Below are 25,112 nucleotides of genomic sequence, written 5' to 3' on the forward strand. Positions count from 1 at the left end.
TATATATATGTTATTTTATTGTGGTTATCATTTCACAGTCTATACCAAAATCATCATGTACATCTTTATTTTTTAAATTATTTTGAGGTATAATATACAGAAAAATGAACAAATCACAATTATATAAACAATAAATGTATACACTCACCCAGATCAATAAATAGAAAAATACCTACGTGGCTTGTATCCTCTTGTCACTAATCCCTATCCCACAGGGGTAGTCAGTATTCCAACCTCTGCCAACACAGATTAGTATGGCCTGTTTGTAAGGTTTTAACAATTATAGAGCATTTTCTTTTATGTCTGGCTTTTTTCCTCTCAATGTTATGTTTGTCAGGTTCCAACACGTTTCTGTGTCTAGCAATGCAACTTTTTCATTGCTGTATAGTCTCCAATCACATGAATGTACCACTTCTTATGTATCCGTTATACTGCTAGGAACTTCCTTGCTCATGTCAGGGTGAACACATGTATACATTTCTGCTTGGCAAGTAAATAGAAACGGAACTTCTGTGTCATTGGGCATGTATATGCTTACCTTTAGTGGACATTGCAAGTTTCCCAAACTGGATGTACCAAACTATATTTTCACCAACACACATAAAAGTTCTGATTGCTCCACAGTCTAGCAAATAACACCTGGTACTATAAGATATTTGGCCATTTCGGCAGGTGTGTGTGTGTTGGGGGGGGGGTATTATTTTATGGTTTCAATATTTCTTTCTCTGATAACTCATGAGGGTGAGCACATTCTCATGTTTTTTGGACCATCTGGATATCTCTTTTCTTCATATACAGCTTTTATTATGTGGAGATAGTTTCTCTTTATTCCTATGTTTGTTAAAATTTTTTTTTCACAAAAGGGTATTGAATTTTGTCAAATGCTTTTTTCCACATCAACTGAGATGATCATATGGGTTTTTCTCTTCATTTTTTTTTCTTCTCTTCATTTTCTTGACAAGACATATTACATTGGTCAATTTTCTTATGTTAAACCATCCTTGCATTCCAGGAATAAATCCTGTTTGTTCATCGTATACAATCTTAATATACTGAACTGTTGTTTAGTATTTTGCTGAAGATTTCTGCACCAATGTTCAAAAGGGATACTGTTCTGTAGTCCTGTTTCTTCTAGTGCTTTTGACTGGCTTTGGTAACAGGGTTATACTGGCCTCATAGACTAAGTTAGGAAACATTCCCTCTTCTTTCATTTGTTAGAAAAATCTAAGAGAGATTTGTATTAATTCTTCCAATATTTGGTTTGATTTGCTAATGAATCCATCAGGTCTAGGTCTTTCTTTGTTGGGAGATTTTTTTATTACTGAGTCAATTTCCTTACTAGCTATACACTAGTTATGAGTCTACCCAGATTTTCTATTTCTTTATGATTAAGTCTTGGCTATCTAATTATTTGGCATATAATTGTTTAGAGTACTCTCCAATAATCCTTGTATTTCTGCAGAGTCCGTAGTAATGTCCTCACTTCATTTCTAGTTTTAGCAATTTGAATTTTTTTCTTAATCCATCTAGATAAGTTTATCTACTTTGTTGATCTTTTTAAAGAAACAATTTTTGGCTTCAAGATTTTCTCTACTGTTAACTCTATTTCACTTCACTTAATTGTCCTAATCTTTATTATTTCCTTCTTTCTGCTAGCTTTGCCCTTAGTTTGTCCTTTTTTCTATTTCCTTAAGTTGTAAAGTTAAGTTGTTGATTTGAGTTAGGTTGTTATTTTTATTTTTTAAATTTTTTAAATTTTTAATTTTTTAAAGATTTTATTTATTCATGAGAGACACAGAGAAGGAGAGAGAGAGGCAGAGACATAGGCAGAGGGAGAAGCAGGCTCCATGCAGGGAGCCCGATGTGGGACTCGATCCCGGGACCCCAGGACCACGTCCTGGGCTGAAGGCAGGCGCTAAACCGCTGAGCCACCCAGGGATCCCCTAGGTTGTTATTTTTAAATATAAACTCTTATAGCTATAAACTTCGCCCTGAGCATCACTTGTAAAACTTAAGTTTATAGTTTTGTCAACTATACTTTCAGTAAAGCTGGTTAACAGAAAAAGAGTGGTCATATTGGGCCTATAACACTTCCTTACCAAAAGATCAAGAGCCCTCATAGCCTCTGCCATCTACTGGGCTTATTGCCTTCTGTGGAAATATCTTTTCCTGTGTCAGACTCAATGTGTACTCCTTAGTTCTGCTTAATCACAGATGTCAAGGACCCTCAGGGATGCTCCCAGTTTTCTGGATATCAAATCCCTTGGGCAAGGGGTTGCTGATCTGCTGTGTAGCACAAAGTGTGTTACTATGTGCAGGTACACTGCTCCTATCAAATGTGGAGTTGATTTGCTGGCCATGGGTTACTGACATATTATTATAAAAAGCTAGATCCTATGTACTCTATCTCCTTTCTTCCTCTAAGTGAACATTTTATTACTTGATCCTGGTGTTTGCTGTTCTCCATGACCTCAAGTCACACAGTAGTCTCTTCCCTGAGTGCTACTTATCTGCAGACAGCCTAGCCTCCTGGTCAATAGTGAATCATAGAGGAATGCCATAAGACTTTCTTATATAAAGTACAATACAAATTCTCTGAATATGAACAACACTGGGGTCATAACTGAAAAATTTCAAGGATTATTTAAATTCTAGGCAGTTTATATCAATATAAATTATTTATACCTTATAAGAATTGAACCATATGTAAAAGCCTTCTCACATTGTTTGTACTTTAAGCATTGAACTAAGCCTAAAGGACTTTTCAGATTAGTTACATTCAAAGGGTTTCTCACCAGTATGAATACTCTGATGTACTTTGAAGTTTGAAATTAGTCTAAAGGACTTCCTACATTTATTACATTCAAATGGTTTCTTACCACTGTGAATACTCTGATGACGAGTAAGCCGTCCGTATTCACTAAAAGCCTTCCCACATTCCTTACACTCATAGGGTTTCTCACCAGTATGAAATCTATGATGTATAGTAAGTTGATGGCTGCTCCTAAAAGCCTTATCACACAATTTACATTCATAAGGTTTTTCACCTGTATGAATTCTCTCATGTCTAACAAGATGTGAGGCCTGACTAAAGGCCTTCCCACAATTTTTACATGCAAAGGGTTTTTCACCAGTATGAATTCTGTCATGTTGTATAAGGTTTGAGGCTTGACTAAAGGTTTTGCCACACTGCTTACATTCATAGGGTTTCTCACCAGTATGAATTCTCTGGTGTATTCTAAGTGTCCCAACATCACTAAAGGCCTTCTCACATTCCTTACATACATAGGATTTCTCACCAGTATGAACTCTTCCATGTTGAGCAAGGTTTGAGGCACGACTAAAGGCCTTCCCACATTCTTCACATTCATAGGGTTTCTCACCAGTATGAATTCTTTTATGTACTCTAAGGTCTGTAAAACGAATAAAGGCTTTGCCACATTCCTTACACACATAAGGTTTCTCACCAGTATGAAATCTATGATGTATAGTAAGTTGATGGCTGCTCCTAAAAGCCTTATCACACAATTTACATTCATAAGGTTTCTCACCTGTATGAATTCTCTCATGTCTAACAAGATGTGAGGCCTGACTAAAGGCCTTCCCACAATTTTTACATGCAAAGGGTTTTTCACCAGTATGAATTCTGTCATGTTGCATAAGGTTTGAGGCTTGACTAAAGGTTTTGCCACACTGCTTACATTCATAGGGTTTCTCACCAGTATGAATTCCCTTATGTACTCTAAGGTCTGTACGACGACTAAAGGCTTTGCCACATTCCTTACACTCATAGGGTTTCTCACCAGTATGAATTCTCTGGTGTATTCTAAGTGTCCCAACATCACTAAAGGCCTTCTCACATTCCTTGCATACATAGGATTTCTCACCAATATGAACTCTTCCATGTTGAGCAAGGTTTGAGGCACGACGAAAGGTCTTCCCACATTCTTCACATTCATAGGGTTTCTCACCAGTATGAATTCTTTTATGTACTCTAAGGTCTGTAGGACGACTAAAGGCTTTGCCACATTCCTTACACACATAGGGTTTCTCACCAGTATGAAATCTATGATGTATAGTAAGTTGATAACTGCTCCTAAAAGCCTTATCACACAATTTACATTCATAAGGTTTTTCACCTGTATGAATTCTCTCATGTCTAACAAGATGTGAGGCCTGACTAAAGGCCTTCCCACAATTTTTACATGCAAAGGGTTTTTCACCAGTATGAATTCTGTCGTGTTGTATAAGGTTTGAGGCTTGACTAAAGGTTTTGCCACACTGCTTACATTCATAGGGTTTCTCACCAGTATGAATTCTCTGGTGTATTCTAAGTGTCCCAACATCACTAAAGGCCTTCCTACAATCTTCACATTCATAGGGTTTCTTACCAGTATGAATTCTCTTATGTATTCTAAGATCTGTAAGACGACTAAAGGATTTGCCACATTCCTTACATTCATAAGGTTTCTCACCTGTATGAATTCTCTCATGTCTAACAAGATGTGAGGCCTGACGAAAGGCCTTCCCACAATTTTTACATGCAAAGGGTTTTTCACCAGTATGAATTCTGTCATGTAGCATAAGGGTTGAGGCTTGACTAAAGGCTTTGCCACATTGCTTACATTCATAGGGTTTCTCACCAGTATGAATTCTCTGGTGTATTCTAAATGTCCCAACATCACTAAATGCCTTCCCACAATCTTCACATTCATAGGGTTTCTTACCAGTATGAATTCTCTTATGTATTCTAAAGTCTGTAAGACGACTAAAGGCTTTGCCACATTCCTTACATTCATACGGTTTTTTACCAGTATGAATTATTTGATGTACTCTAAGGTCTGTATGACAACAAAAGGCCTTCCCACATTCCTTACATTCACATGGTTTCTCTTCATTATAATTTCTGGAATGCAGGCTAAGGGATGAATGTTTTGTATAAATGTACATTTTTCCATAGCAGATTATTTCATATCTTGATTCCAAATCTAAAACAAATAAGAAAAAAATTATTTTCCTAATCAGAAAAGGTTCTACAGAATTAAGAAAAATAGGAAATCATACCCATTAGAGATGGTTTAAAGATGTCTAAAATAGTTAAACAACTGGAACACATACAAGGAGAATTCAGGAAATAACATTTATGCAGTAGAGTGCTGGATAATGTGCAACAACCAGCTCTGCACCCACATCCAGCACTGATTTATAGTGTTTGTCAATGTCTATGGTATAAATACTCCCACCATGGGTAATTTCAGGCTATCAATATAATGTAATGGAACCTAGGCTCTGGACAAAAAGGAAAATCTTGGGCAGCCCCGGTGGCGCAGCGGTTTAGCGCCGCCTGCAGCCCGGGGTGTGATCCTGAAGACCCGGGATCGAGTCCCACGTCGGGCTCCCTGCATGGAGCCTGCTTCTCCCTCTGCCTGTGTCTCTGCCTCTCTCTCTCTCTCTCTGTCTCTCTCATAAATAAATAAATAAAAATCTTAAAAAAAACAAACAAACAAACAAACAAAAAAAAAAAACAAAAAGGAAAATCTTGTCCTTAAAGAGCCAGTACCAGCCAGCTCTAACATATAATTCCATCTAAAATATAATTTATACATGCATAAAATTGAAAAAGGCAACTACTTATACATCAACATTCCTCAGTCACAACTCCCCTAAAAATACACATTTCCACCACTGTGGTTCATTCCCTCCTATGCATAGCCATGTGCGTTCTCCTTTGCTCTTCATAATAGTTAAGATTTCAAGGGTCTTTACTTATCCTGAGATTTTTTTATTTCTTATCCTTAGAGCTGTTCAATCTATTTTATTCCTTTATATCTTTCCTCAGATCCTCTCTGGCTTTCCCTTTTAACCAAGGCCAACCACTGTAATAATCCCAAGAAAAGTCTATCAATCAACTTTCTGACAAATACCAGGTAAATACCTTACGTTATAGGAATACCTCAAAGATACTGAGGGTTTACCATAGCTAATATACTCAATGGTTAAAACTGAGAGCCTCTAAGATCAGGAATAAGACAAGGATGCCCACACTCACTACTTTTATTCAACATAGTTCTGGAAGTCCTAGCCACAACAATCAGACAACAAAAAGAAATAAAAGACATCCAAATTGGTAAGGAAGACATAAAAATTTCACTGTTTGCAGATGACATGATACTAAAGAAAATCCTAAAGCCTCCAGCAAAAATCTACTACAACTGATAAATGAATTCAGTAAAGTCAGAGAATACAAAATTAATATATAAATCTGTTGTATTTCTTTTTTAAAGATTATTTATTTATTTATTCATTCATTCATTCATTCATTCATTCATTTATTGAGAGAGAGAGAGGGGGGCAAGCAGGCAGAGAGGCAGAGACATAGGCAGAGGAAGAAGCAGGCTCCATGCAGGAAGCCCGATGTGGGACTCGATGCTGGGTCTCCAGGATCACACCCTAGGCTGCAGGCGGTGCTAAACCACTGCGCCACCGGGGCTGCCCTCTGTTGCATTTCCATACACTAATAATGAAGTAGCACAAAGAGAAATTAAGACAACCATCCTATGTACAACTGCATCAAAATTAATGAGGTACCTAGGAATAAAGTTAACCAAGGAAGTCAAAGATTTATACTCTGAAAAACTATAGAACAGTGATGAAAGAAATTGAAGATGACCAAAAAAAAAAAAAAAAAAAAAAAGGAAAGTTGTTCCATGCTCATGGATTGGGAGAAGCAATATTGTTCAAATGCCCATACTACCCAAAGCAATCTACAGATTTAATGTAATCCCTATCAAAATACCAATAGCATTTTTATTTTTTTTATTTAAGATTTTATTTATTTATTCATGAGAGACACAGAGACACAAGCAGAGGGAGAAGCAGGCTCCATGCAGGAAGCCCGATGTGGGACTCAATCCCAAGGCCCCAGGATCACACCCTAGGCTAAAGGTGACGCTAAACTGCTAGCTACCCAGGCTGTCCCCAATAGCATTTTTCATAGAACTAATATAAATACTAAAATTTGTATGAAAACCACAAAAGACACAGAACAGCCAAAGCAACCTTAAAAAACAAGAACAAAACCAGAGGTATCACAATCTCAGATTTCAAGATATATTACCAAATTACAGTAATTAAAACAGTATGGTATGGCATACATAGATCAACAGAGGAGAACAGAAAATCTAGAAATAAATCCAAACTTTTATGGCCAAACTACAGCAAAAGAGGCAAAAATCTACAATGGGAAAAAGACAGTCTCCTCAACAAATTGTATTGGGAAAACTGGACAGCTACATGGAAAGGAATGAAACTGGATCACTTTCTTACACTATACACAAAAATAAATTCAAAATTCATTGAAGACCTAAATGTGCTGGGCAGCCTGGGTGGCTCAGTGGTTTAGCGCTGCCTTCAGCCCAGGGTGTGATTCTGGAGACTGGGACATCGAGTCCCATGTAAGGCTCCCTGCATGGAGCCTGCTTCTCCCTCTGCCTGTGTCTTTGCCTCTCTCTCTCTGTGTCTCTCATGAATAAATAAATAAAATCTTAAAAAAAAAAAAAAAGAAAATGTAAACATGAAACCTGAAATCATAAAATTCCTAGAAGTAAACATAGGCAGTAATCTCTCTGACATAGCTATAAAAACATTCTTCTAGATATGTCTCCTTTGGCAAGATATGTCTCCTTTGGCAAACAAAAGCAAAATTAAACTATTGGAAATATATATATATATATATATATATATATATATATATATATACACACATACACATATATATCCCAATATATTGGGAATATATCAAAATAAATTTTACACAGTGAACAAAGAAATAAAAAAAAAACAAAAAGGCAACCTACTGAATGGGAGAAGATGTTTCCAAATGATGTATCCAATAAGGGGTTAATATCCAAAATACATAAAGAACTTACACAACTCAACAGCAAAAGACCAAAATAGTCCAATTGAAAACATGAATAAACGTTTTCCCAAAGAAGATATACATACAACAAACAGACACATGAAAAGATTCTCTAACCATCAGGGAAATGTAAACAAAAATAATGAGGTATCACCTCACACTTGCTGGAACAGCTAAATCAAAAACACAAGAAATATCAAGTGTTGGCAAGGACATAGGAAAAAAGGAACCCTAGTGTGCTGTTGGTGGGAATGAAAGCTGGTACAGCCACTGCAGGAAACAGTATGGAGAAAGGCAAATACTATGTGATCTTTCTTTCTTATATGTGAAATCTTAAACACACACACACACAACCAAGCTCATGGCTACAGAGAACAGACTGATGGTTGTCAGATATGGGGAGGTAGAAGGGAGACAGGTGGGCAGCCTGGGTGGCTCAGTGATTTAGTGCCACCTTCAGCCTGGGGCCTGATCCTGGAGACCCAGGGTCGAGTCCCACATCAGGCTCCCTGCATGGAGCCTGCTTCTCTCTCTGCCTGTGTCTCTGCCTCTCTCTCTCTCTGTGTCTTTCATGAATAAATAAATGAAATTGGAAAAAAAAAAGAAGGGAGACAGTTGTATAAGCAGACTTGAAGACCTATATTATACTTTCTCAATATCTAATCTAAACTATGGATTTAGGGTCGCCTAAGTGGCTCAGTGGTTGGGCATCTGTCTTTAGCTCAGGGTATGATCCCGGGATCTGGGATTGAGTCCCACATCGGGCTCCTTGCAGGGAGCCTGCTTCTCCCTCTGCTTGTGTCTCTGCCTCTCTCTCTGTATCTCTCATGAATAAATTAATAAAATCTTAAGAAAAATAAATAAATAAATAAATAAATAAACTATAGATTTAGGATATTTGGATAAAGGGTAGATTTAGGAAGCAAGCAAAAAAGGTGAGCCTGGAGATCTTATTCCAGAAGAAAGGGAAGACTTCAAAGACTCACAGCTATGACATCCCAAAACTTCAAAATTACTAGCATAAAAATTATTGTGAGAGATAAACCATGCAATAAAAAGCCATCAATCAGCAATGAGATTTTACAAGAGGAAAAAAATTCTCACCATTAAATAATTCCATAGTTGAAAAAGTAGTTCCAGGGACGCCTGGGTGGCTCAGAAGTTGAGTGTTTGCCTTTGGCTCAACGTGTGATCCCAGGATCTGGGATTGAGTCCCATATTGGGCTCCTTGCATGGAGCCTGCTTCTCCCTCTGCCTAGGTCTCTGCCTCTCTTTCTCTCTCTCTCTCTCTTTATGTGTCTCTCATGAATGAATGAATGAATAAATAAATAAATAAATAAGTAAATAAATAAATATCCTTTAACAAAGAAAAAGAAAAAGTAGTTCCAGTATGGTGGCATTAAGTCCCTACAACATGCCCCTCACCTTGACTGATCTCAATTATAAATACCTGACAAGACAAAAAACATTAACCACATAAGGACTATAAATAAAAGTAGTATGGTTTTTAAAAGGAGTCAAAACTTTACAGAGTAACCCAGATTGAGCTGAGTTTCTTGCTATTTTACTTACTCTCATGTCCTTGCCTCAAGGGTTGGTCCCAAGTTATGATGGAGGCAAGCATGAGCTACAAAAATTCCAACAAAACCTCTAATGTATTTCTGGCTGTAAGATCAATGGGAGGAAGCACTGCCAAACTGGAAAGTGAGAAGAGAATCCTGATAGAGAAACAGCCAGAGAAGAAAATTTCCCAATTTGGTATTTGGGTATGTGGATCAGTACAACATGTAGCGTTACCAACAACATATGCATAAGAAGGATATACATCAGTGTGGTAACACTATATCTAGTAAACAATTTAAACTGGTACTTGAAGACCTTCCCATAAAGAAAATCCTAAGCCCAGGCTGGTTCATCGGTGAATTGTTCCAAATATAATAAAAAAGTAGAACCAATTCTAAACAAACTTCCAGAAAATTGATGAGGAATCACTCTATGTAGCCAGTTACTCTAATATCAAACAGGAAAAAAAAAAAAAAAAAAAACAGTACAAGAAGTGAAAATTACACAGTAAAACCCCCTGTAAACGTATATGCAAAATACTAAACAATATGTTACCAAACAGAATCCACCAATATTTCAAAAAAGAAAATACATCATGCCTGTCTTAGACTGTTTGTGACCATAGCAAAATACCAGACTGGGTAGCTTATAAACAACAGAAATTAACTTCTCACAGTTCTGGAGACCAGGAAGTCCAAGATCAAAGCACCAGCATGGTCATATTCTAGTGAAGACCCTTAGCCACTACCTTCTCATTGTGCCTTCCCATAGTGGAAGGGGCAAGAGATCTCTGTGGGATCTCCTTATAAGAACACTAATCCCATTTGAGAGGGCTCTGTCCACATAGCCTAAGCATCTCCCAAAATGCCAACATCCTAATGCCATCATCTTTGGGGGTTTGGATTTCAACATATGAATGCTGGAGAAATACAAACATTCAGACCATAACAATGAACAATTTCAGAAATAAAGAGACTGGTGGGGCACCTGGGTGGCTCAGTTGGTAAGTGTCTGACTCTTGATTGTGGCTCAGGTCATAATCTCAGGATCGTGGGATTGAGCACCACATGGGACTCCATACTCAGAACAGAGTCTGCTTATCCTTCTCCCTCTGCTCCTCCCCCTGCTTGTCCTCTCTCTCTCTCAAAATATAAATAAATAAAATCTTAAAAAGAAAAAAAAAGAAGACACTGGTTTAATATCTGAAAATTCAATCAATATAATACACCATATTAGCAAAATAAAAGAAAAAAACCCATATGGATTGCGTCTAAAGATAAAAAGTTTTTTTTTTTTAAAGATTTTATTTATTTATTCATGAGAGACACACACACAGAGAGAGAGAGAGAGAGGCAGAGACACAAGCAGAGGGAGAAGCAGGCTCCATGCAGGGAGCCTGACACGGGACTCGATCCGGGTTTCCAGGATCAGGACCTGGGCTCAAGGTGGCACTAAACCGCTGAGCCACCAGAGCTGCCCCTGAAGATAAAAAAAGTTAACAAAAGCTAACACCTATACTTGATAAAAACAACAGATCTATTGGTGAGAGAATGAATGCTTACTGCATATTAGGAACAATAAAAGTCAAATGTAATCTACAAAATAGCTAATAGAAAATAACTGTATTTATTATTAATAGCAAGGGTGAAGCATATAAGACCAACATTTAGATAATAGAGAAAGATTCAAGTTTTAGAAATGCAATTTACAGAGCATCAAAAACAGGAAATATTGAGGAATAAATCTGATAAAATATGTATGAAATAATTATTGTTGAATTGATTTACAGATTCAATGTAATTCAAATAAAAATTCCAGCAGATTTTTTTTTTTTTTTTTTTGGTCAAGGATGATGAAATTGACAAGCTGCTCCTAAAGTTTACAGGGAAATGCAAGGGACCTAGAATAATCAAAACAACAACTTACAAAAAAAAAAAAAACCACAGTAAGAAGACTAACACTACACAATTATGGGACTTACTATGAAGACATAATAATCAGCAAGTTTAGTATTAATGTCAAAATGCACTAATTAATGGAATAAATAATCAGAAATAGATTCATACATATATGGAAATGTTACTTTCACCAGTGTGCAAAGGCAATAGAGCGAACAAAGGGTAGCCGTTTCAAGAAATGATGCAGGAACAATTAGAGAAAAAAAATCCATACTCTGATGAACAAAAATAAACTTTAAAATGGATCACAGACCAGACAGAATGTAAAACATAAAATTGTAAAATTTCTAGAAGAAAACAGGAAAAAATACTTGTGACCCCGGGCTTAGCAAAAAATTCTTAGGTACAACACCAAAAACCATGATTCATAAAGAATAAATTAATGAGCTGGATCCTGTCAAAGTTAAAAAACTTCTGCTCTTCCAAAGATATTGCTATAACAATGAAAACAAAATAGCAGTAGACAATAGTCAAAAAGAATGTATTTTTATGTAGAATATGAGAAATATACCACAAGTTCAATAAGAACACAACCTAATAGGACAGACAAAAGATTTAAAAAGCTACTGTGCCAAAAAAGACAGCAAAGAAGACACTCAACATTATTAGTCATTATGGAAAAGCAAATTAAAACCACCATGAAATGCCCCTATATCTTTATTTGAAAGGCCAAAATTAAAAAGATGTCCATACCAATTGTTCATAAGATATGGAAGATCCAGAGGTCTCTTACAATTCGTGAGAACATGAAATGGTACAAAAACATTATAAAACAGTTTCTTATAAATTTAAATTTATAATTTTATTTATCTAAATCTAAGTTTAAAATCTTACAAATTTAAACATATACCTACCACCCAATCAAGGTATTCAACTCCTAGGTACTTGCCCAAAAGAAATAAAAGCACACATCCATACAAAAAGATAAGCAAATGTCCTTAGCATTTTTGTTATTCACCAAAACTAGAAATAACCCAAATGTCCATTTAGAAATGGACAAATGGATGGACAAATGACTATAACAAAATACTGGAATAATACTGAGGAATAAAAAGTAAGAAACTATCAATGCACATAACAACTTGGATGAAACTCCCTCATAATTCTGAAGAAAACTTCTGATTTTATTATTCTGTTTATAGAGAACTATAGAAAATATAAGAATTCCATTGTGACAAAAAGTATAAAGTGTATCAGTGCTTGTCTAAGGAAGTTGAAGGAAGACGAGAAAGGATTACAATGGGACACACAGAAACTTCTATGGATTAGAGTAGGCTAAAAGCATGTTACTCCTCACCCCCAAGATATATTTGAATATTACCTTATGTGATTGAACAATATTTTATATAGCAAAAACCATGTCTCAGTTAAGGATTTGAGAAGATCCTGGGTTATCTGTTGGGATCCAAATGCAATCATAGGTACTCTTACTAGGGAGCAGTAGACAGCATTTTGAGGAAAGGAAGGACACAATATGACCATGGAAGCAGAGACTGGAGTGATGGCCACAAGCCATAAATATTTAACAGCAGCCAAAAGCTTAAAAAATAAAAAAGCAAGGAATAGGTTATCCCCTACAGTGTCTGCTGACACCTGGATTTCAGACTTCTGAGATAGAGAACTGTAAGACAATAAATTCCTGTCATTTGAAATCATCTGGTTTGTGGTAATGTTCCTGTCTTCTTTGGAAAAATGTCTACTCAAATCCATTGCCCAACTTTTTATGGGGTTAGTTTGTCTTTCTGTGGTTTAGCTATAGATCTCTATAAATTTGGAATACCAGAATCTTAGTAGACCAATGATTTACAAGTATATTCTCCCATTCTGTATCTTGGCTTTTTACCTTCTTGACTGTATCCTATGAATCTCAAAACTTAAAAAAAATTTCTTTTAAAGATTTTATGTATTTATTCATGAGAGACACACACAAGAAAGAGGCAGAGACATAGGCAGAGGGAGAAGCAGGCTCCCACAGGGAGCCCAATGTGGGACACAATCCCAGCCTCCAGGATCACACCCTAAGCCAAAGGCAGATGCTCAACTGCCAAGCCACCCAGGTGTCCCAAAACTTTTAAATTTTTTTATGAAGCACTACTTATCTATTTCTTTGGTTGCCTGAGCTCTTGGTAGCACATTTAAAAAACAATCTAGGGGCACCTGGGTGGCATAGTCAGTTGAGCATCCAACTCTTGGATTCAGCTCAGATCGTGATCTCATGCTCATGAGATTCTCTCTCCCTCTGCCCTTCCTGTTCATGCTCTTTTGAAAATAAATACATCTTTTAAAAAATCCAGTTGAAGGTCACAAAGATTTACACCTATGTGCCCTAAAGTATAGTTTAAGCACTTAACATTTGATCTATTTTATGTTAATTTTTGTAGATGGTGTGAGGTGGAGATGCAATTTCATCGTTTTGCGTGTTAATATCTTTTTTTTTTTTTTTTTTTTTTTTTTTTTGAGAGAGTGAGCAAGGAAGTGAAGGGCAGAGGGAGACAGAATCTAAGCAGGCTCCATATCCAGCACAGAGCCTGATGTAAGACTTAATCTCACAACCCTCACCTGAGCTGAAATCAAGAGACAGACACTTAACTGAATGGGTCACTCAGGCGCCCCTATAAAAATACATTTGACAGGGACACCTGGATGGCTCAGCAGTCGAGCACCTGCCTTTGGCCCAGGGTGTGATCCTGGAGTACATACACACATATATACATACATATATATATCTACGTGCACACACACACGCACATATATATACTATACACACACATATATACGCACATTTGACAAAGAATCATTTGTTGAAAAGCCTCTCCTATCCCCATCCCACTTCCCAATGAACTGTACCAACATCCTTACTGAAAATCCAATGGCCATAGATCTATTGGTTTACTCAGAAAACCCAGAAATGGGTGCCTGGGTAGCTCAGTTGGTTAAGAGTCTGCCTTCAGCTCAGGTCATGATTTCAGGGTCCTGGGATGGAGCCCGCACTGGGCTCCCTGCTCAGCGGAAAGTTTGTTTCTCCCTCTCCCTCTGCCTGCTGTTCCCCCTGGTTCTGCTCTAATAAATTAATTAAAAATCTTTAAAAAAATAAAAGAAAACCCAGAAACGGACACACAACTATATGGTCAACTAATCTCTGACAAAGCAGGAACACACAATGCAAAGAAGACAGTCTCTTCAACAAATGGTGTTGGGAAAACTGAATAGCAACTTGCAGAAGAATGAAATTGGACCATTTTCTTAAAGCATACGCAAAAATAAGTTCAAAATGGATGAAAGACCTAAATGTGAGATAGGAAACCATCAAAATCTTAGAGGAAAACATAGGCAGCAACCTCTTTGACTTCAACAGTAGGAATCTCTTATTAGACACATCTCTCAAGACAAGGAAAACAAAAGCAAAAATGAACTTCTGGGACCTCATCAAGATAGAAAAATTCTGTACAGTGAAGGAAACAATCAACAAAACTAAAAGGAGGCCTACAGAAGGAAGAAGATATTAGCAAATGATATATCTAACAAGGGTTAGTATCCAAAAATCTATAAAGAATTTATTAAACTCAACACCCAAGAAACAAATAATTCAGTTAAGGAATGGGCAGAAGACATAAATAGGCATATTTTCAAAGACATCCAGATAGCCAACATACACATGAAAAGATGTTCAACATCACTCATCATCAGGGAAATACAAATCAAAAGCACAATGAGAGATACCACCTCACACCTACCAGAATAGCTAAAATTAACACAGGAAATAACAGATGTTGGTGAGGATGTGGAGAAAGGGGAACCCTCTTATACTGCTGATGGGAATGCAAATTGGTGCAGCCACTCTGGAAAACAGTGTGGAGGTTCCTCAAAAAGTTAAAAGTAGAACTACCTGACAACCCAGTAATTGCACTACTAGGTACTTGCTGAAAGTATACATAAATACTAATTCAAAGGGGCATATGGACCCCAATGTTTATAGCAGCATTATCAACGATAAGCTGAACTATGGAAAGAGCCCAGATGTCCGTCAACTGATGAAGGGATAAAGAAAATGTGACAGACATATACAATGGAATATTACTCGGCCATCAAAAAGAATGAAATCTTGCCATTTGCAATGATGTGGATGGAGCTAGAGTGTACTATGTTGAGCAATATAAGTCAGTCAGAGAAAGATAAACACCATATGATTTCACTCAGATGGGGAATTTAAGAAACAAAACAGATGAACATGGGGAAGGGGGGAAAAAGAGAGAAGCAAACCATAAGAGACTCTTTTTTTTTTTTTTTTTTTTAAGATTTTATTTATTTATTCATGAAAGACAGAGAGAGAGAGGCAGAGACACAGGCAGTGGGAGAAGCAGGCTTCATGCAGGGAGCCTGACGTGGGACTTGATCCTGGGACTCCAGGATCACACCCTGGGCCAAAGGCAGATGCTAAACCGCTGAGCCACCCAAGGATTCCCCAAGAGACTCTTAAATAAAGAGAACAACCTGATGGAGGGGAGGAAGGTGGGAAATGAGCTAAATGGGTGCTGAGTATTAAGGAGGGCACTGATTGTGTTGAGCACTAGGTATTATATATAAGTGATGAATCACTAAATTTTACTCTTGAAATCAATACTACACAATCTGATAACTAGAATTTAAATAAAAATGTGAAGATTATTTATTTTTTGAGAGAGACAGAGATAGTGACAGAGATAGCAAGAGAGAGCATAAGCAGGAAGGAGAGGGAGAAGCAGATTCCCCACTGACCAGGGAGCGGGACACTGGGCTTGATCCCAGGACCTTGGGATCATGTCCTGAGCTGAAAGTAGACACTTAACTAACTGACCCACCCAGGCACCTTGAATTAAAATAGAAATTTGAAGGAATAAAAAGATAATATTGGTTTATTTCAGGATACTTTTATTTTACACATACAGAGACACAGAAAAAATGCTAGGACCACACTGTTGCGTTACTAAGTTTTGAAATTGGAAAGAATAATTGCTCTTACAACCTTTTTTTAAAGCTTTTTAAAAAAAAACAAAAAAACAAAAAAAAACAATTCTGGGTTCAGGCAGCTCTGGGGGCTCAATGGTTTAGTGCTGCCTTCAGCGCAGGGTGAGATCCTGGAGACCCAGGACCAAGTCCTGTGTCAGGCTCCCTGCATGGAGCCTGCTTCTTCCTCTGCCTGTGTCTACATCTCTCATGAATAAATAAATAACATCTTTAAAAAATAATAGTAAACAATTCTGGTTTCCTTGCATTTCCAAAAAATGTTACGATCAGCTTGTAATCAAGTCAGCTGAAATAATTCTGGTAGGAATTGTGGTGAGTCTTTACATTAACTGGGGAACTATCAACAGTATTAAATATGCTGATTCATTAATATGGGTTAATTTCAATTTACTTAGATATACTTAAATGTCTTTTTTTTTTTTTTAAGATTTTATTTATTTATTAGAGAGAGAGAGAGAGAGAGAGAGAGAGAGAGAGATACAGGCAGAGGGAGAAGCAGGCTCCATGCAAGGAGCCTGACATGGGACTCTATCCCAAGTCTCCAGGATCATGCCCTGGGCTGAAGGCGGCGCTAAACCGCTAAGCCACCGGGGCTGCCTTTAAATGTCTTTTCTAATAGGGTAGTTTTCAGTATATAATCTAGCATTTCTCTTGTTAAATTTGCAAGTAAGTATTTTGTTTTGTTTTGTTTTTTAAGATTTTATTTATTCATGAGAGACATAGAGAGAAGCAGTGACATAAGGAGAGGGAGAAGCAGGCTCCCTGTGGGGAACCTGATTCAGGACTCAATGCCAGGACCCTGAGATCACAACCTGAGCCAAAGGCCAGGAAGACTGAGCCACCCAGGTACCTCTAGTTGTCCGATCCATTATTGAAAATGACATTGTGGTCTCTACAAATTATTGTTGAATGTTCTATTTTTTCCTTCATTCTGTTGAGTTTTTGTTTCACATATTTTAGGGCTCTGTTGTTAGGTGATATGTATTTATATCATATTGATAGATTGGCACTTTTATTATTACAAAATATTCTTGTTTGTCTCTACTAACAATTTTCACTTTAAGTCTTTTTTTTCTGATACTAGTAGAACCACTCCAGCTCTCTCTTGGTTGTATTTTGCATACTCTTTTTTTCCATCCTTTATTTTAACCTATTTGTGTTTTTGACACTACAATGTATTTCTTATAGACAGCACACAGTTGAATGTTTTATTTTTAATCCATTCTGCCACTGTTGGTCTTTTAAATGGAATGGGTACTCAATTTACATTTAATGTAATTACTGATAGAATTTACATCTGGGGGCACCTGGGTAGCTTAGTGGTTGAGCGTCTGCCTTTGGCTCTGGTTGTGGTCCCGGATCCTGGGATCGAGTCCTATATCAGAGGCTCCCCAGAGGAAGCCTGCTTCTCCTTTGGCCTCTCTTCTGTGTGTCTCTTGTGAATAAATAAATAAAATCTTTTTTTTTTTTAAGTTTTTTTTAATTTATTTTTTTTAATTTTATTTATTTATTTATTCACAAGTGACACAGAGAGAGAGAGAAAGGCAGAGACATAGGCAGAAGGAGAAGCAGGCTCCATGCAGGGAGCCTGACGTGGGACTTGAACCAGGACTCCAGGATCACGCCCTGGGCCAAAGGCAGGCACTAATCGCTGAGCCACCCAGGGATCCCACAAAAAAATTTTTTTTTAAATTTACATCTGAAATTTTACTTCTTAGCTTCTTTGTCTTATGTCTTTTCTCCCTATCTCTTAATTACTGCCTTCTCCTGTGATAAAAATTATGTTCTAGAGTACCATTTGATTTCTTTACTTTTTTTTTTTTTTAAGATTTATTTATTTGAGAGAGAATGCATGCATGGGGATGAGGAGGGGCAGTCTTCAAGCAGACTCCCCAGCAAGTGCAGAGCCCTATGCAGGACTTGATCTCACAAACTGAGATTATGACCTGAGCCAAAACCAAGATAAGAAGCCTAACTGAGACACGCAGGCACTCTTTTTACTGTTTGTTTTGTTTTGTTGCTATATAATTTTTTAGTTATTTTCTTAATGGTGTTCCTGAGAATTACAATTAAGATCTTAGTTGGTTGGGACGCCTGGGCTTAGTGGTTGAGTATCTGTCTTCAGCTCAGGGCATGATCCTGGAGTCCTCGGATCGAGTCCCACATCAGGCTCCTTGCATGAAGCCTGCTTCTCCATCTGCCTATGTTTCTGTCTCTTTCTGTGTCTCTCATGAGTAAATAAAATAAAATAAACCAATTACTATCAACTTAATTATAACTATAAAAAACTACGTTCCTGAATACCTCCATTCCTTCCCCAAACCATGATAATCTGAACAATTGAAAAAAAAATAATAGAAGAAGCTCTAAAACCACAAATCCAGAGTTTGACTCCTTCCTCAAAATTGAGGAAAGTTAATTTGCATCTAAGTAGCCAAAAAAAGAAGCCAAAAAAGTTCCATAGAAAGTATTATGACTAAAGTTAAAGACAGTTATAGAAACAATATACATACATCTAAAACAAATGCTAAAACAAACCTAAAACAGGGAAAAACCAAATCATACTATTTAGAAACATGCTAAGAGAAAAGTAAATATTTTAGATTATGAAAGAGCCTAAGTGAAATTTAGAAAAATTCAGAATTAGATAATAGAATTTGTAAGCAAATTTCATATAAATAAAAAATGAATACCAACCTAGAAATATGAGAATAAATCCAACAGATAAATGTTAATACAAATAAAGAAATATTTGAAAAGAATGTGAAAATGAATAACAAATCAATCTATAATGGTTCTATCTATACTTCTGTGTAAGTCTTTTTTTCCAATCAGGGATTCTAATGACTCTTAAAAAACAATTCTAATTCTTTATAATAAACCACAAATCTTATAGGATCTGATCCTTCCTAATATACTGGCTTCACGTCCTATTAGTCACCACTCACTAAATCTGATCTACATGCTGCTCCTCAAACACACAAACCTCATTCCCCCTTCATGGTCTCTGCATTGTGTTTCACTCTCTTTGGAATGTTTTTGCTCATACACTTTGAGACCCTGAGCCCTTACTTCATGTCTCCGCAAAAATGTTACCTCCTCTGAAAATGGTTCCTTACAATGCTACCTTACTGAAGTTTGCTGTGTTCTTGGCTAGTGTCTGTCCTAACATATATTTCACAATCTGATATTACTTATCTATTTATTTTTGTACTTATCTCTTCTTTAATACAGTATAATCTGCATTATTGCACAGACATTATCTGTCCTACTGAGTATTACTGGATTGACTGTGCCAAGTACAGTGCCAGACTGAGTATTCAAATACATGCCAGATACATGAATGAATGTATTTTTTAAAAAAGATTTTTATATATTTATTTTGAGAGAGCACATGTGCACTCAAGAGTGGGGAAAAGGGCAGAGGGAGAAAGAGAGGGAGAAAGAATTTGAAGCAGACAGAACTCAATGCAGGGCTCAATCTCAAAACAGCAAGGCCATGACCTGAGCCAAAACAGGGGCAGATGCTTAAGCGACTGATCCACCCAGGCACCCCAGGAATTAATGTATTTCAGACAACAGAGCCCCATTGAAAAAGAGTATCTGGAAAAAATTTAGGTCCAAAACACAGGTAAAATGGCTACACTTCAGAAGGGAGTGTCTAGCAATGAATTGGGAGAGAAAAATGAGAAAAATTACATACTGAATGGTTAATGAGGTAAAGTTTACTGGGTAGCTCATACTGAAAAATTTCTGCTCAATATTATAAACCTTTTCTTTACTGAGAAAGGAATCTTCCAACCAACATTTCAAGGATGTGTTTACCATGTGCATTGACCACTCGGGCTATTACTTTCATAAATGACTTCCCTTGCCTGATTTGTTCTTACTTACCTGTATCCCATCTTTTGGTTTCTTCCCTTAGAACCATCCAGGGTTCTTTTCCTTGCTCCAATAAGGTAATTACATCTGGCTTAGAAATGGAATAGCCTGAGTATAAAGAAAAGAAATGCCACAGGCTGTAGACATAAACTTTGAACATCAAAATTAAAATTAGTAATTGAAAGGTCAAAAAGATATTGAATATTTTAGAGAAGAGTGAGAGAATTAAAGAACCTGAGATTAGTTAGGTAATATAAAATTCTGTTTTGCTGTTTGTTTAAAATTTAAATTCATATGTGTTCCAATTCAAGAGAACAAGCAGAATGTGGGTGAAAACACAACACACTCTGGAACCTGGGATCAATTCCTGCCTTTTCCACTTTCCAGTCTGGGTATAACCTTGGACAACACTTAAACCCACTATACCTCAGTATTCACACTTGTATAATGGGGATAATAACAGCAATGTTGGGAGGATTATATCAGTTAATACTCTCAATTATCTTTAGGGGCACCTGGCTGGCTAAGTTGGAAGAACCTATAACTCTTGAACTTGGGGTCATTAGTTCAAACTCCGAGTTGGGTACAGAGATTACTAAAAAAATAAACTTAAAAAAAAAAAGCATATCCTTCTTAAGGAGTGAAGTGCTCATATTTTAAAAAAAATACTCAGTTATTTTTATCACATAATGTGCTCAGAATTCTGACAGAATACTGACACACTAATCATGTTAGCTATTAACATCATTGCTGTTATGCCCTCAGGGTTACTACAGTACACAAGAGATAGCTATAAGACATTCATCCCATTTTGAATGTAATTTTCATGGATTACAACTTTCAGTCATAAAGCAGATGAACTTTGTCTTAGGAAACAGACAGCTTTTCATACAGTTTTAAATGAATTTCAATTATCCAATCCACCGCTATATAAATCGTGGAGGCTCATTTGATAATAAGAGAAATTCAGGACTCTGTCAAGCTCCTATCCCTGAAACTGTATCAAATAAAGTGGGGTAGGGCAGCACCGGTGGCGCAGCGGTTTAGCGCCGCCTGCAGCTGAGGGCGTGATCCTGGAGACCCTGGATCGAATCCCACGTCAGGCTCTCTGTATGATGCCTGCTTCTCCCTCTGCCTGTGTCTCTGCCTCTCTCTCTCTCTGTCTCTATGAATAAATAAAAATAAAAAAATAAAGTGGGGTATTAACAGCAATCTGGAGCACAAATGAATAAGAAATTTAGATCCTTTGACAAGGTCATACAATATATGCCACAGAACTCTAATTTGCCAGCTTGATCATTATGAAAAAAAGGCAAATACAAAAAAAGACCAGAGGGGGTTCTCAATAACACTTAAGGAAAAACAAAGGTGCTTAATGGAGTTGCCATTTCCAACCTGACAAAAGCTCAAGATACTTTTTGGGGGAAGAGAAAAAAGCAAATTTAACACAATTCTAAAATTCTGTTACTTTCTGAGCCTATAGAGCAGATTCTAAATTTATCCAAATTATCTGACGCCAATAAACATACCCAGTGAGACCAAGTTACCATAGTTCTCCATCATTACATCTCGGTACAAAGACTTCTGAACAGGGTCAAGACATTCCCACTCCTGCTGAGAGAAGCCTATGGCCACATCACTGAATGTTAATGATCCCTGAAACAGTAAATACATGTATTACTGAAGAAATTAAAAGTAGAGAGATGAAGGACTTCTATGCAGAAAAAGAGCAACGTAGGAAGCATGTAGGCTAGAAATCTATGATGGAAAAGGGGACCGAAACAGAACATATATATATTTTGAAGCTGGCTGATAGATAAAAAATCCTCTGTGCTCTGGGATACTTCTAAATGTCTAAACCTTTTGGAAATGAACAAAATAATAATGTCTACCTACTAAATTAAAAAAGTATAATTAAAAATTATAAGATCAATAGCCAAATGGTATGTGCCTCATATTCTCAATAAATGTGAGCTACTAAGGAATATTTTTCTTTTTAAGGGAAGAAAAAATTTAATCATGGGATACCTCTTTCCAAATTTTAGATAACTGGGTTGAATTAAATTAAGACTTACTTCAATCATCAAGTACTTCACTATTTCAAATCTTACCGTAAGTATTTTTACCTGTTTCAATAAATCCATGTATTTTTTGGACACATGATACTACATTTTATGGGTATATCAGATTTAATCACTTACATACTTAGCAAGAAGAGAAACATCAACTTACATGAGCCATTGTTTTAGATCTGCAAGAGGTGACTGATCCTCTGGGTTCCTCTACCAGAACATATTTTATGGATATGCCAGATTTAATCATTTATACACTTAGGTGCATAACATAGGTTGCATCCACAATTCTAAAATTCTGTTACTGGCTAATTTTTATTGCCACCTACAAATTCTCACTCAACACTTTCTGTATTTTAAGTGTGGTAGGTTGGGATCCCTGGGTGGCTCAGCGGTTTAGCGCCTGCCCTCGGCCCAGGGCATGATCCTGGAGTCCCGGGATCAAGTCCCACGTCAGGCTCCCTGCATGGAGCTTGCTTCCCTCTCTGCCTGTGTCTCTGCCTCTCTCTCTCTCTCTGTGTCTCTCATGAATAAATAAATCTTAAAAAAAAATAAGTATGGTAGGTCACTTTACTAATTACCAATGATCTCTATTTCCTACTATTTATGTCCTTGTGTAATCCCCTCCCTTTGAATACGGGCTGAAACCTAATCAAAGTGAATTTTTTTTAACAAATGAAATACAGTAAAAGTGATAGAATGTTACTTCCAACATTAGGTTATAAAAGACTATAATTTCTCTGTTGCTCATCCTATATTGTTGTATTACTTGCTCACTCTGATAAAGTCAGCTACCATGTTGTGAGCTGCCTTCTGGACAGGCCCACATACAATAAACCAAGAGCAATCTCCAGCCAAAAGTTACTGAGGAAGTAAGGTCCCTAGTTCAAAAGTCCATGAAGAACTGTATCCTATAAACAATCATGTGAGTGAACTTGAGTGCAGATCCACTCAAAGCTTAGTTTTAAGATATCTGTAGGTACGCCTTGGTGGCTCAGGGCTGAGTGTCTGCCTTTGGCTCAGGGCATGATCCCAGGGTCTCAGGATTAAGGCCTACATTGGGCTCCCTGCAGGGAGCCTGCTTCTCTTCTATTTTCTGCCTCTCCTTCTCACTCTCTCTCTGTGTCTCTCATGAATAAGTAAATAAAATCTTAAAAAAAAAAAAAAAAGGTTCTGAAGAAGGCTGGTTAATTATACAGGTGTCACCCAAATTTGGCATTTTTCATTCAGCAAAAAAAGAGCCTTACTATTTATTTCTCATGGCTTCCCTATCAAAGCCACAATCTCCATTATCAAAGGCCCAAACGTATACTAATCCATACAAAGCATGAGATTTTACCCTACATTAAGATTCAGGTCATTCGGTGACAAGTTCCTCCTCATTTACCTAGAAATCTCAGGTTTGTAGAAAATTTCAAAGTCTTATCATGAATAAAGAACCACTGTCCCCTTCTCATCAAACAATAGACCTAACCTTTACTTGAAAGAACTTAACTCCTTCACTATTCTCTAATGCCCTTAAATGAAGAATGGGCACTTAAGAATATCTTGAATAATTTGGTCAGTAATTACATAAACATTAGTTAGTTTAAAGTGGGCAACAGAGAGGGCATTAGGCAATTTGGCATCCCATTTCACTGGAACAAAGGCTGGGAAGCAGGTTATTTGAAGAACCTTTCCTTCAAGAAAATTAATGAAAATACTTACATGACCTAAAAAATACACACATATTTTAGAAAGAAGAGAAACATTAACTTACATGAGCCATTGTTTTAGATCTGCAAGAGGTGACTGATCCTCTGTGTTCCTCTACCAGAAAAGTAGAGTCTAGAAAACCCAAACCTGGGAGAACAGAAGGACTGTGAGACCAGTTGTGCTTTAGGATGTATCCACTGGACTTCAGTTAACCTTATTATTATATTCTAGTATTCTAGGTTTTAAATTACCTCACATCATGCACAATTTAGTAAGTTAGATTGTAGACAAATTCATTTCTTCATTCAATTCCCATGGGTCTCTGCTGCAGAGTCATTTCTGCATTGAACCCAGACCAGACACTTTCAAAGGAAATTTTCTGATCCATGTGACAGAATGTGGTAAGGAAAATGTGGACCTGAGCTCTGTGAGAATATCCTCCTCTTTCCACTTCTACCTCAAGACTGAAGAGGACACATCGTCTAAAGGAGAACCTCTTTTGTGGCCTTGAAATTTGGTGAAGTTGTTCAAAATATTAGAGATGGACATAGAATATTCAGCATTCTGAGTCTAACAATTGTTACCAGTTAAATATAAGACAGACCAACATTGCACTACAATATGAAACAGTCGTTAAGTTAGGAAGAATATTTACACGGAAAATGTCAACAAAAAATAATCAGGCAAAAAAAAGAAAAAGAAAATAATAAGGCTGAGCAATACATTTATTTATATAAAATATAAGAATATATTAATTAGGCGCACCTGGCTGGCTCAGTTGATAAGAGTATGCCCTCTTGATCTCAGGTAGGAGTTCAAGCTCCAGGTTGGGTGTAGAGTTTACTTAAAATAAAATTTTCAAAAAGAAGAGGAAAAAAAAGAATTTATTAATACAAAGAAGGGACACCTGGGTGGCTCAGCAGTTGAAGTCTGCCTTGGGCTCAGGGCATGATCCCAGAATCTGGGATGGAGTCCCACATCAGGCTCCTTGCAGGGAGCCTGCTTCTCCCTCTGCCTGTG

The 25,112-nt window shown here is 37.0% G+C and overlaps 1 protein-coding gene across 6 annotated transcripts in view; it reads right to left on the bottom strand.

Annotated features, from left to right (window-relative positions):
- The window catches only part of ZNF607 (zinc finger protein 607), a 26,136-nt gene continuing 1,024 nt past the window's right edge, over positions 1-25,112 (bottom strand). Inside the window, exons 2-6 of one of the 6 annotated variants that reach the window (XM_077896149.1) lie at positions 24,858-24,935; positions 24,157-24,239; positions 21,855-21,981; positions 20,338-20,433; positions 1-4,988 (exon numbers count right to left, since the gene is read on the bottom strand). In XM_077896149.1, coding sequence (XP_077752275.1) covers positions 2,770-4,988; positions 20,338-20,433; positions 21,855-21,981; positions 24,157-24,165 — 2,451 coding nt within the window. In that variant the 5' untranslated portion in view covers positions 24,166-24,239; positions 24,858-24,935 and the 3' untranslated portion in view covers positions 1-2,769. Of the gene's footprint in view, positions 4,989-20,337; positions 20,434-21,854; positions 21,982-22,557; positions 22,851-24,156; positions 24,240-24,857; positions 24,936-25,112 lie in introns of those variants that run through there. The other 5 variants (XM_077896226.1, XM_077896298.1, XM_077896079.1 and 2 more) reach the window with 5 other exon arrangements.

The sequence above is a fragment of the Canis aureus genome, chromosome 1, assembly GCF_053574225.1.
Source record: "Canis aureus isolate CA01 chromosome 1, VMU_Caureus_v.1.0, whole genome shotgun sequence".
In the NCBI taxonomy this organism is placed as follows: Eukaryota; Metazoa; Chordata; class Mammalia; order Carnivora; family Canidae; genus Canis; species Canis aureus.